A 13,708-nucleotide genomic window follows, 5' to 3' on the forward strand; every position below is an offset into this window, starting at 1 on the left:
TCATGAACAGTTTTCTGTCATGGGTAATACTTTATCAGAGAAACTTGCTCTATTTTATAATCTAAAAGGACAATTTTGCTCTGGTAACAAATTTAATTCATACCATAAAAAGAGGCAAATGTATTACCTTCCAGCACTTAAGCTCCAGGTGTAAAGTTTATTCAATAAATTCTGTGACAGTAGGTATTCCAGGCAAGAGAGAGATGATATTCGGTCTCCGCAACTAGAAACTGGAGGAGACGGGGACTGCATCTCAAGCATTAATAATGTTGCCATCTGGGCCAAATGATTGACAACACTGACCACATCATCCTGAGATGGGCATGAAGATGGTGGCTAGAACAGAGCAGTTGTGTTACAGTTTACACTTTGTATTTACAAATATATGCTCAACACATTAAAGATGAAATAAGTAACTAACACCACATATATATATATATATATATATAAATAAAACAGAAAGAAACTTCCACATGCTCGTGTCTGTGTATGTGCGGATGGATATGTGTGTGTGTGTGCGAGTGTACACCTGTCCTTTTTTTCCCCTAAGGGAAGTCTTTCCGCTCCCGGGATTGGAATGACTCCTTACCCTCTCCCTTAAAACCCACATCCTTTCATTTTTCCCTCTCCTTCCCTCTTTCCTGACGAAGCAACTGCCAGTTGCGAAAGCTTGTAATTCTGTGTGTGTGTTTGTGTGTTTTGTTCATGTGCCTGTCTGCCGGCGCTTTCCCGCTTGGTAAGTCTTTTAATATATATATATATATAAGATTCCAAGACTTACCAAGCGGGAAAGCGCCGGCAGACAGGCACATGAACAAAACACACAAACACACACACACAGAATTACAAGCTTTCGCAACTGGCAGTTGCTTCGTCAGGAAAGAGGGAAGGAGAGGGAAAAATGAAAGGATGTGGGTTTTAAGGGAGAGGGTAAGGAGTCATTCCAATCCCGGGAGCGGAAAGACTTCCCTTAGGGGAAAAAAAGGACAGGTGTACACTCGCACACACACACACATATCCATCCGCACATACACAGACACAAGCAGACATATTTAAAGGCAAAGAGTTAAGGGCAGAGATGTCATTCGAGGCGGAAGTACAGAGGCAAAGAAGTTGTTGAAAGACAGGTGAGGTATGAGCGGCGGCAACTTGAAATTAGCGGAGGTTGAGGCCTGGCGGATATCGAGAAGAGAGGATATACTGAAGGGCGAGTTCCCATCTCCGGAGTTCGGATAGGTTGGTGTTGGTGGGAAGTATCCAGATAACTCGGACGGTGTAACACTGTGCCAAGATGTGCTGGCCGTGCATCAAGGCATGTTTAGCCACAGGGTGATCCTCATTACCAACAAACACTGTCTGTCTGTGTCCATTCATGCGAATGGACAGTTTGTTGCTGGTCATTCCCACATAGAAAGCATCACAGTGCAGGCAGGTCAGTTGGTAAATCACGTGGGTGCTTTCACATGTGGCTCTCCCTTTGATCGTGTACACCTTCCGGGTTACAGGACTGGAGTAGGTGGTGGTGGGAGGGTGCATAGGACAGGTTTTACACCGGGGGCGGTTGCAAGGGTAGGAGCCAGAGGGTAGGGGAGGTGGTTTGGGGATTTCATAGGGATGAACCAAGAGGTTACGAAGGGTAGGTGGACGGCGGAAAGACACTCTTGGTGGAGTGGGGAGGATTTCATGAAGGATGGATCTCATTTCGGGGCAGGATTTTAGGAAGTCGTATCCCTGCTGGAGAGCCACATTCAAGGTCTGATCCAGTCCCGGGAAGTATTCTGTTACAAGTGGGGCACTTTTGGGGTTCTTCTGTGAGAGGTTCTGGGTTTGAGGGGATGAGGAAGTGGCTCTGGTTATCTGCTTCTGTACCAGGTTGGGAGGGTAGTTGCGGGATGCGAAAGCTGTTTTCAGGTTGTTGGTGTAATGGTCGAGGGATTCAGGACTGGAGCAGATTCGTTTGCCACGAAGGCCTAGGCTGTAGGGAAGGGACCGTTTGATATGGAATGGGTGGCAGCTGTCATAATGGAGGTACTGTTGCTTGTTGGTGGGTTTGATGTGGACGGATGTGTGCAGCTGGCCATTGGACAGATGGAGGTCAACATCTAGGAAAGTGGCATGGGATTTGGAGTAGGACCAGGTGAATCTGATGGAACCAAAGGAGTTGAGGTTGGAGAGGAAATTCTGGAGTTGTTCTTCACTGTGAGTCCAGATCATGAAGATGTCATCAATAAATCTGTACCAAACTTTGGGTTGGCAGGCTTGGGTAACCAAAAAGGCTTCCTCTAAGCGACCCATAAATAGGTTGGCATACGAGGGGGCCATCCTGGTACCCATGGCTGTTCCCTTTAATTGTTGGTATGTCTGGCCTTCAAAAGTGAAGAAGTTGTGGGTCAGCACATGATCAACATAGCTCATCTCAACCAACACTCTTTCGACTTTTTTCACACCTTTATCTCTCCCTATACAAATCTCTCTTTACTTTCACTTTAACCTCATATTACCCTTTCCACCTACCAACACCATGTCAACCTCACAACATCCCTACAACGACCCCATTAAATTTTATTTACATTCCCTCCGCAAACATGCCTTCACCCTAGCCAGATTACGCTCCCACATTTTATTTACTCAGGCTTGTCTGACATTTGGCATTACTCCCAAAGGCCTCACACTTAAAGTTCCCATCTCTGGCTGCAATCCTTCTTTCCATCAGTCCTTATACCAGTTCCAAACAGCACAATCCATAGCCCTCACCCGCCTAATCCTTCACCTATACATCGACTCGGCCAATGAACACACCCGTCAACTCCTATCCCAAATCAAAGTCCTCAATCTTTCCTCTCCCACATCCACACCGGCTGTACATAGCATCCTCCTACAGGCCAACCGCAAATTAGAACAACATGCCACCCTCCACCTCAAAAAACTATCCAATCTCCTGGTTTCCCACCTCCGGAAAGGCAACTCACTCACCCTCCACAACCTTTCCAACAAACCTCAACCTCCTCTCATTGCACACAGACCCAGTCTCTCCCATCTACTCCGAAGTAATCCCATTCCTGATGTCCAGGCGGAGCTTCAAGGAATCCTCAGAACCTTAGGCCCCCTACAAAACCTTTCACCTGACTCCATCAAACTCCTCACCCCACCGTCACCTCGCACTCCTACCTTCTACCTACTTCCTAAAATTCACAAACCCAAACATCCTGGCCGCCCCATTGTAGCTGGTTACCAAGCCCCCACAGAACGTATCTCTGCCTACGTAGATCAACACCTTCAACCCATTACATGCAGTCTCCCATCCTTCATCAAAGACACCAACCACTTTCTCGAACGCCTGGAATCCGTACCCAGTCTGTTACCCCCAGAAACCATCCTGGTAACCATTGATGCCACTTCCCTATACACAAATATCCCGCACGTCCAGGGCCTCGCTGCAATGGAGCACTTCCTTTCACGCCGATCACCTGCCACCCTACCTAAAACCTCTTTCCTCGTCACCTTAGCCAGCTTCATCCTGACCCACAACTTCTTCACTTTTGAAGGCCAGACATACCAACAATTAAAGGGAACAGCCATGGGTACCAGGATGGCCCCCTCGTATGCCAACCTATTTATGGGTCGCTTAGAGGAAGCCTTTTTGGTTACCCAAACCTGCCAACCCAAAGTTTGGTACAGATTTATTGATGACATCTTCATGATCTGGACTCACAGTGAAGAACAACTCCAGAATTTCCTCTCCAACCTCAACTCCTTTGGTTCCATCAGATTCACCTGGTCCTACTCCAAATCCCATGCCACTTTCCTAGATGTTGACCTCCATCTGTCCAATGGCCAGCTGCACACATCCGTCCACATCAAACCCACCAACAAGCAACAGTACCTCCATTATGACAGCTGCCACCCATTCCATATCAAACGGTCCCTTCCCTACAGCCTAGGCCTTCGTGGCAAACGAATCTGCTCCAGTCCTGAATCCCTCGACCATTACACCAACAACCTGAAAACAGCTTTCGCATCCCGCAACTACCCTCCCAACCTGGTACAGAAGCAGATAACCAGAGCCACTTCCTCATCCCCTCAAACCCAGAACCTCTCACAGAAGAACCCCAAAAGTGCCCCACTTGTAACAGAATACTTCCCGGGACTGGATCAGACCTTGAATGTGGCTCTCCAGCAGGGATACGACTTCCTAAAATCCTGCCCCGAAATGAGATCCATCCTTCATGAAATCCTCCCCACTCCACCAAGAGTGTCTTTCCGCCGTCCACCTACCCTTCGTAACCTCTTGGTTCATCCCTATGAAATCCCCAAACCACCTCCCCTACCCTCTGGCTCCTACCCTTGCAACCGCCCCCGGTGTAAAACCTGTCCTATGCACCCTCCCACCACCACCTACTCCAGTCCTGTAACCCGGAAGGTGTACACGATCAAAGGGAGAGCCACATGTGAAAGCACCCACGTGATTTACCAACTGACCTGCCTGCACTGTGATGCTTTCTATGTGGGAATGACCAGCAACAAACTGTCCATTCGCATGAATGGACACAGACAGACAGTGTTTGTTGGTAATGAGGATCACCCTGTGGCTAAACATGCCTTGATGCACGGCCAGCACATCTTGGCACAGTGTTACACCGTCCGAGTTATCTGGATACTTCCCACCAACACCAACCTATCCGAACTCCGGAGATGGGAACTCGCCCTTCAGTATATCCTCTCTTCTCGATATCCGCCAGGCCTCAACCTCCGCTAATTTCAAGTTGCCGCCGCTCATACCTCACCTGTCTTTCAACAACTTCTTTGCCTCTGTACTTCCGCCTCGAATGACATCTCTGCCCTTAACTCTTTGCCTTTAAATATGTCTGCTTGTGTCTGTGTATGTGCGGATGGATATGTGTGTGTGTGTGCGAGTGTACACCTGTCCTTTTTTTCCCCTAAGGGAAGTCTTTCCGCTCCCGGGATTGGAATGACTCCTTACCCTCTCCCTTAAAACCCACATCCTTTCATTTTTCCCTCTCCTTCCCTCTTTCCTGACGAAGCAACTGCCAGTTGCGAAAGCTCGTAATTCTGTGTGTGTGTTTGTGTGTTTTGTTCATGTGCCTGTCTGCCGGCGCTTTCCCGCTTGGTAAGTCTTGGAATCTTTGTTTTTAATATATTTTTCCCATGTGGAAGTTTCTTTCATATATATATATATATATATATATATATATATATATATATATATATATATATATATATATATATATATATTAAAAACACATAAACACACACACAGAATTTCGAGCTTTCGCAACCGGCGGCTGCTTCGTCAGGAAAGAGGGAAGGAAAAGGAAAGATTAAAGGATGTGGATTTTAAGGGAGAGGGTAAGGAGTCATTCCAATCCCGGGAGCGGAAAGACTTACCTTACACACACACACATATCCATCCATACATACACAGACACAAGCAGTTGTGTTACAGTTTACACTTTGTATTTACAAATATATGCTCAACACATTAAAGATAAAATAAGTAACTAACACCTCCGTTAATCTATATATATTAAAAACAATGATTCCAAGACTTACCAAGCGGGAAAGCGCCGGTAGATAGACACAGTGAATATATGTCTGCTTGTGTCTGTGTATGTATGTGTGAGTGTGTGTGTGTGTGTGTGTGTGTGTGTGTGTGTGTGTGTGTGGGCGCGCGATTATATACCTATCCTTTTTTCCCCCTAAGGTAAGTCTTTCCGCTCCCGGGATTGGAATGACTCCTTACCCTCTTCCCTTAAAAACCACATCCTTTCATCTTTCCCTCTCCTTCCTGAAGAAGCAACCATCGGTTGCGAAAGCTAGTAATTCTGTGTGTGTGTTTGTGTGTTTTGTTCATGTGCCTGTCTGCCGGCTCTTTCCCGCTTGGTAAGTCTTGGAATCTTTGTTTTTAATATATATATATATATATTTTTTTTTTTGTGGATAACAATATCAGTCTCACAGAAAGTACTGTTATTTATGTGACATGAGGTGGTTGTGCTTATTGTTGAATGTTTTTTCTGGAACATTACATGTGTGCTGTTCTGATGGGAGAAATGTTGGCATTGAAACATTTATTTTTCACACAATTGCAGTGTTAATAATGTAACTTTTAATCTTACCTGTGCCATTATTTTTTAAAGAAAAAAAACAGACAGTGAGTAACCTTTGTGGTCAGGGATAAATTATAATACGTTTTGTAAATTATGTACCGTAATACTAAATATTTAGGTTTAATTTATAAGCAGAGTTAATTTATTTTGAACAGAAAAATTCAAATCTATCTCATGAGTCTTCTATATAAAGTTAAAGCATCATTTTTAATATCGGGAAGTGGATCAAGTACAGTAAATACTACTACTACTACTACTACTACTACTACTACTACTACAAATTTGACTATTCTTAATTATTTGTTTTTCACTATGAACTTTGCTGTTCCAGTTGAAATGAAATACTCCAAGTACATAATGAATTGGAGGTTCTTTATTTGATGTTATGATTTTAAAAAGTGTGTTACTGTGGAAGGTGAAGCGATCAGAACAATTTATTGGCAGTTGTTCTGTCATCTAGGCTGTGCAAAATGTATCCATTGTGTTGCACCAAATGTCTTTTTAAATGCCATGATTGTAATTGACCTGGAATGAAATATTTTTGTTATTTATGAGTGTGCATCCTGTATTATAGCTTAACAAACTGCACTGTACATCAGCTAATAATAGGCTGTTTTTTGTATGTAACTATTTTTTATTTTTCCCCCGTCATTTACCTTTTATCAGCATTCCTTCTCCTGTCATTTACCTTTTATCAGCATTCCTTCTCCTTGGTCCTATCATGTTGCACATTTCATTGTATTTTGTAATTACCTCAAGTTTATCTGGAGATTCAGCCCACATGATGTTGCACTTATATATATAGTGTGTGTGTTTGTGTGTTATCACGTGGGTGCTTTCACACGTGGCTCTGCCTTTGATCGTGTACACCTTCCGGGTTACAGGACTGGAGTAAGTGGTGGTGGTGGGAGGGAGCATGGGACAGGTTTTACGCCGGGGTCGGTTACAAGGGTAGGGAAGGTGGTTTGGGAATTTCATAGGGATGAACTAAGAGGTTACGAAGGTTAGGTGGACAGCAGAAAGACACTCTTGGTGGAGTGGGGAGGATTTCATGAAGGATGGATCTCATTTCACGGCAGGATTTGAGGAAGTCGTATCCCTGCTGGAAAGCCACATTCAGAGTCTGGTCCAGTCCCAGAAAGTATCCTGTCACAAGTGGGGCACTTTTGTGGTTCTTCTGTGGGAGGTTCTGGGTTTGAGGGGATGAGGAAGTGGCTCCAGTTATTTGCTTCTGTACCAGGTCAGGAGGGTAGGCAAGGATTCCGGACTGGAGCAGACCTCAGCTATAGGGAAGGGACCGTTTGATGTGGAACAGGTGGCAGCTGTCATAATGGACATACTGTTGCTTGTTGGTGGGTTTGATGTGGACGGACGTGTGAAGCTGGCCATTGGACAGATGGAGATCAATGTCAAGGAAAGTGGCATGGGATTTGGAGTAGGACCAGGTGAATCTGACGGAACCAAAGGAGTTGAGGTTGGATAGGAAATTCTGGAGTTCTTCTTCACTGTGAGTCCAGATCATGAAGATGTCATCAATAAATCTGTTCCAAACTTTGGGTTGGCAGGCCTGAGTAACCAAGAAGGCTTCCTCTAAGCGACCCATGAATAGGTTGGCATACGAGGGGGCCATCCTGGTACCCATGGCTGTTCCCTTTAATTGTTGGTATGTCTGGCCTTCAAAAGTGAAGACGTTGTGGGTCAGGATGAAGCTGGCTAAGGTAATGAGGAAAGAGGTTTTAGGTAGAATGGCAGGTGATCGGCGTGAAAGGAAGTGCTCCATTGCAGCGAGGCCCTGGACGTGCAGGATATTTGTGTATAAGGAAGTGGCATCAATGGTAACAAGGATGGTTTCCGGGGGTAACAGATTGGGTAAGGATTCCAGGCGTTCAAGAAAGTGGTTGGTGTCTTTGATGAAGGATGGGAGACTGCATGTAATGGGTTGAAGGTGTTGATCTACGTAGGCAGAGATACGTTCTGTGGGGGTTTGGTAACCAGCTACAATGGGGCGGCCGGGATGATTGGGTTTGTGAATTTTAGGAAGAAGGTAGAAGGTAGGGGTACGGGGTGTCGGTGGGGTCAGGAGGTTGATGGAGTCAGGTGAAAGGTTTTGTAGGGGGCCTAATGTTCTGAGGATTCCTTGAAGCTCCGCCTGGACATCGGGAATGGGATTACCTTGGCAAACTTTGTATGTGGTGTTGTCTGAAAGCTGACGCAGTCCCTCAGCCACATACTCCCGACGATCAAGTACCACGGTCGTGGAACCCTTGTCTGCCGGAAGAATGACGCTGTATTGGTCAGCCTTCAGATCACAAATAGCTTGGGCTTCAGCAGTGGTGATGCTGGGAGTAGGATTAAGGGTTTTTAAGAAGGATTGAGAGGCAAGACTGGAAGTCAGAAATTCCTGGAAGGTTTGGAGAGGGTGATTTTGAGGAAGAGGAGGTGGGTCCCACTGTGACGGAGGACGGAACTGTTCCAGGCAGGGTTCAATTTGGATAGTGTCTTGGGGAGTTGGATCATTAGGAGTAGAATTAGGATCATTCCTCTTCGTGGCAAAGTGATATTTCCAGCAGAGAGTACGAGTGTAGGACAGTAAATCCCTGACAAGGGCTGTTTGGTTGAATCTGGGAGTGGGGCTGAAGGTGAGGCCTTTGGATAGGACAGAGGTTTCGGATTGGGAGAGAGGTTTGGAGGAAAGGTTAACTACTGAATGAGGGTTTTGTGGTTCCAGATTGTGTTGATTGGAATTTTGAGGTTTTGGAGGGAGTGGAGCTGGAATTGGGAGATTGAGAAGATGAGGGAGACTGGGTTTGTGTGCAATGAGAGGAGGTTGAGGTTTGCTGGAAAGGTTGTGAAGGGTGAGTGAATTGCCTTTCTGGAGGTGGGAAACCAGGAGATTGGATAGTTTTTTTGAGGTGGAGGGTGGCATGCTGTTCTAATTTGCGGTTGGCCTGTAGGAGGATGCTCTAAACAGCCGGTGTGGATGTGGGAGAGGAAAGATTGAGGACTTTTATTAAGGATAGGAGTTGACGGGTGTGTTCATTGGCTGAGTTGATGTGTAGGTGAAGGAATAGGTGGGCGAGGGCGATGGATTGTTCAGTTTGGAACTGGTGTAGGGACTGATGGAAAGAAGAGTTGCAGCCAGAGATGGGAACTTTAAGTGTGAGGCCTTTGAGGGTAATACCAAATGTCAGACAAGCCAGAGAAAATAAAACATGAGAGCGTAATCTGGCTAGGGCTAAGGCATGTTTGCGGAGGGAATGTAAATAAAACTTAATGGGGTCATTGTGGGGGTGTTGTGAGGGTGACAAGGTATTAGAAGGTGGATGTAACATGAGGCTGAAATGAAAATGAAAATAGAAATATATGGGGAGAGATAAAGGTGTGGTGATCTGGTGTGAAAAAAGGCAAAAAAGTGTTGGTTACTAAGCCTTACATGCAGTCTACATACATTTTATGATAGTAAATGGTTAACAGTCTGCGGATATACGGGTATTTGCAGCATTTGTACCATGCAGATAAAAGTGTATACTTTTACGGGTATCCACTGGTTGTCTGCAAATACCCACAACAATACACACATCAAAAAAAGTTTTGCATCACCTCAGTTCTAAGAGTTTTGGAACCTGTACAGAAAATTGGGATAGATATCCACCCTTTTTATTGCTCATAAAAACCACACATTGCATGTTGTACCACCACACAGTGACATCTTCAGAGGTGGTGGTCCAGATTGCTGTCTGTACACACCTGTACCTCTAATACCCACTGGCATGTCCTCTTGCATTGATGCATGGCTGTCTTCGTCATGGCATACTATCTACAAGTTCATCAAGGCACTGTTGGTCCAGATTGTCCCATTCCTCAATGGCGATTCAGCGTAGATCCCTCAGAGTGGTTGGTGGGTCACATCGTCCATAAACAGCCCTTTTCAATCTATCCCAGGCGTGTTCAATAGGGTTCACATCTGGAGAACATGCTGGCCACTCTAACCAAGCAATGTCGTTATCCTGAAAGAAATCATTCACAAGATGTGCACAATGGGAGCACGAATTGTCGTCCACGAAGATGAATGCCTCGCCAATATGCTGCCGATATGGTTGCACTATCAGTCGGAGGATGGCATTCACATATTGTACAACGATTACGGTGCCTTCCATGACCACCAGCGGCGTATATGCCACCCTAAAACAGCAGGGTATCTCCACACTGCTGCACTCACTGGACAGTGTCTTAAGCGTTCAGCCTAATCAGGTTGCCTCCAAACATGTACGGTTAAAGATATCTGCGACACTCATCGGTGAAGAGAACATGATGCCAATCCTGAGCGGTCCATACAGCATGTTGTGGGCCCATCAGTACAGCGTTGCATGGTGTCATGGTTGCAAAGATGGACTTCGCCATGGATCTCTGGAGTGAAGTTGCACAGCAGGCAGCCTAATGTGCACAGTTTGAGTCTTAACACGACATCCTGTGGCTGCACAAAAAGTATTACTCAACTTGGTGGCATTGTTGTCAGGGTTTCTCCGAGGCATAATCCAGGGTAGCGGCCATCCCCTGCAGTAGTAAGCCTTGGGCGGCCTGAGCGAGGCATGTCATCAACAGTTCCTGTCTCTCCATATCTCCTACATGTCCGAACAACATTGCTTTGGTTTATTCTGAGACGCCTGGACACTTCCCTTGTTGAGAGCCCTTCCTAGTACAAAGTAACAATGAGGATGCAACTGAACTGTGGTATTGACTGTCTAGGCATGCATGGTTGACTGTCTAGACAACACGAGCTGTGTAGCTCCTTCCTGGTGAAATGACGAACTGATTGTTTGTCAGGCTTCCTCCGTCTAATAGATGCTGCACATGCATGGTTGTTTACATCTTTGGATGGGTTTAGTGACATCTCTGAACAGTCAAAGGGTCTGTGTCTGTAATACAATATCCACAGTCAACGTCTATCTTCAAAAGTTCAGGAAACCGGGGTGAGGCAAAACTTTTTTTGATGTGAGTAATTACTTTGTAGTTAAAAACTAAAGAACAATATGAATCTCATTACACCCTTTTCATCAAATTGTATTACCTGCAGTAAGTGAATGAGATTGCATGAATTTGGACTGCATGTATCTTGCAATGTTTAAGTCCATGGGACCAGGTAAAATTAAAGTCTGTTTCCCTGCTTACATTCTAGCAATGACTGCTTTGGCAGCACCTAAAGGACCTCCACCTCGTAATTATGGATCACTGTGACCTTATCTGCAAAGCATGTTCTGTATGACAATCATAGCCACTGGCTACCTGAGGAGTGCGAGTTGCCAAGTTTCGGCTGCCTTCAGTTAATACTTTGCAGTCACTGAGTGACCATGTAACAAATGTACACAGAGTAAATATTACAGAGAGCTATATTATATGTGCACCATTGATATAAATTCATGTAAGGTGAAACAAGGTAATTTCACATTACTGTGAGATGCCAAATTACTTCCCAATCAGAAATTCAATTTGGCCAAATTGAAATCTTCAAATGGGCAATAATTTGTCTATATATTTGGTGGCAATGAGAAAACAAATATGTATTGGCTTGTTTTGTGTGTGAAAAAGTGTACTTGAACACTTAACACAAAACTGGGACTTCATGTCCCATGTGAGTGAGACTGGACAAGTAGCTCAATTACTACTGCCTGCAGCCTTCATTGTTGTTGTAACTGAAGTTAAAATCTTCTGGGTTGTTAGGCCACTCCATACTTCTTTTAAACAATTGACATTTCAACCCCTCTGCTGTGATCATCTTCAGAATCTTGTGGTGTTCACGGTTGATTTGACACTCAGACACAGTGAGAAATATGAAGAGACGCCAAAACATCCTAGTTTTTTCTCCTGAAGGTGCAGACTGAAGATGTAAAAAGTTCGAGAATTCTGTGGAAACTGACACTACCCAAAAACAACATATTGGTGCAGGAAAGGGAAGTTCTTAATGAACTCAAGAGAAACGGAAGTATCATTTCAATGAAATCAGATAAGAGAAATGCTAGTGTTATGAATGCTCTGGAATACCACATGAATATGGAACAATGGTTAGCTGATCCTGTGTACTCCAAGTTAAAAAGCAACCTGACGACCAGAATCATTCATAAATTGAAAAAAAATCTTGCATCATACGCCAGAATGAATAGCTCTATTACAAAGAATCTAGTGCTCTGAATACCTGTCTCAACCCAAAATATACGGACTACCCAAGATAAAAAAAGAATTGTGTCCCTGGCGACCTCCCGTAAAAGGGATTAACTCGCCAACTTACTTCTTAGCAAGGCATCTATCTGAAAAACTGAGACATCTAGTTGGGAAAACAAATACTTTCATCAAAGATCTGAAACATTTACTGGAAATTATACACATGATGTAGATATCCATACATGAGATTCTTGTAAGTTTTGATGTGACATATTTACTTACTAACATCCCAGTATCAGACACAATGGAGATCATAAGGGAGAAAGTTGCTCCATATGTTTGTAACTTAATTGATGTATCTCTCTGATCAAGCTATTTTACACCCAACGGTGAATTTTAAGAACAGCCTGATGGTGTTGCTAAGGGCTCACCCTTGTTGCCCATGGCAACTGACATTTTTATGAGCATATTGAGCAACACGCATTAAGCAATCTTCCTTTAAAGACTTCCTGTTGACTCCACTTTGTGGATGACATTTGTTACATAGCCACACAGAAAAGAAGAGTTTCAGGGTTCCATGATTTCTTAAAAATAATTTATCCCAAAATTAATTTTTCCTTCGAGATAAGAAGAGTGGTCAATCTCCTGTTCCTAGACATGCTGGTATATAGCAAATCTGACAATGCTAAGACACAGAATGTGCAGAAAGCCTACTAACACAAATAGATTATTATTATTAATTTTATGGCCTTCATTGGACCACTCTAGTAAAAAATACAAAGTTGTAAACAAGTTGTTACACAGGGATACAATTTAGCTCAACAATAACATGATATTTAGGTAATATAATTATTAGAGTCTATTCTTATACGAAAGGTGTTTTGTTCCTCTGTCTGCCCAATATTTCTTCATTCTCTCAGATATATTCTTTCTTTCTTCATCTGAGACCACTCATCCTGTACTCCTTTTATTGATTTTCATTTGTAGTCCGGTTTGCAGGTCTTGCAGTATTCTGGCTTTCTCTGTCTTATTTTTTAGGTCATCTACTGTAATTTGGAGTTCTTTTATATCTTCCTTAATTTCTGTGATCCATTTAATGTCGCTCTTGCTATTCCACAATTTTTGTATTATTTTTTTACTAATTCTGTTTTCTGGAGTTCTCATCAGATGTCCAAAGAATGAGATGTGTTTCTTCCTGATCGTGCTCATGACTTGTTCTATTTTCTTACATGCTGTTTCATTTGATGCTATTCTCCAATGTCCATTTATTTTATACTGTTTATTTATGCATGTCCTAATTATTATTCTTTCTATTTTTGGTAATCTGTCAATTTCTGCTGTATTAGTTGTTTTGAAGATAGCTTCAGCTGCATACGTTATTTCTGGTTGTGTAACTGTTTTATAGTGTTTCAATTTTGCATCTA

General features: G+C 43.7%; 1 protein-coding gene across 2 annotated transcripts in view; it reads right to left on the reverse strand.

The window, feature by feature from the left end:
- Positions 1–13,708, reverse strand: part of LOC126282096 (FHIP family protein AGAP011705-like) — a 218,678-nt gene that overhangs the window by 179,799 nt on the left and 25,171 nt on the right. For both annotated transcript variants that reach the window (XM_049981554.1, XM_049981553.1), the window contains one exon: positions 128–336. In XM_049981554.1, coding sequence (XP_049837511.1) covers positions 128–336 — 209 coding nt within the window. The remainder of the gene's footprint in view (positions 1–127; positions 337–13,708) is intronic.

This window comes from Schistocerca gregaria, chromosome 7 (assembly GCF_023897955.1).
Source record: "Schistocerca gregaria isolate iqSchGreg1 chromosome 7, iqSchGreg1.2, whole genome shotgun sequence".
NCBI classification, from domain to species: Eukaryota; Metazoa; Arthropoda; class Insecta; order Orthoptera; family Acrididae; genus Schistocerca; species Schistocerca gregaria.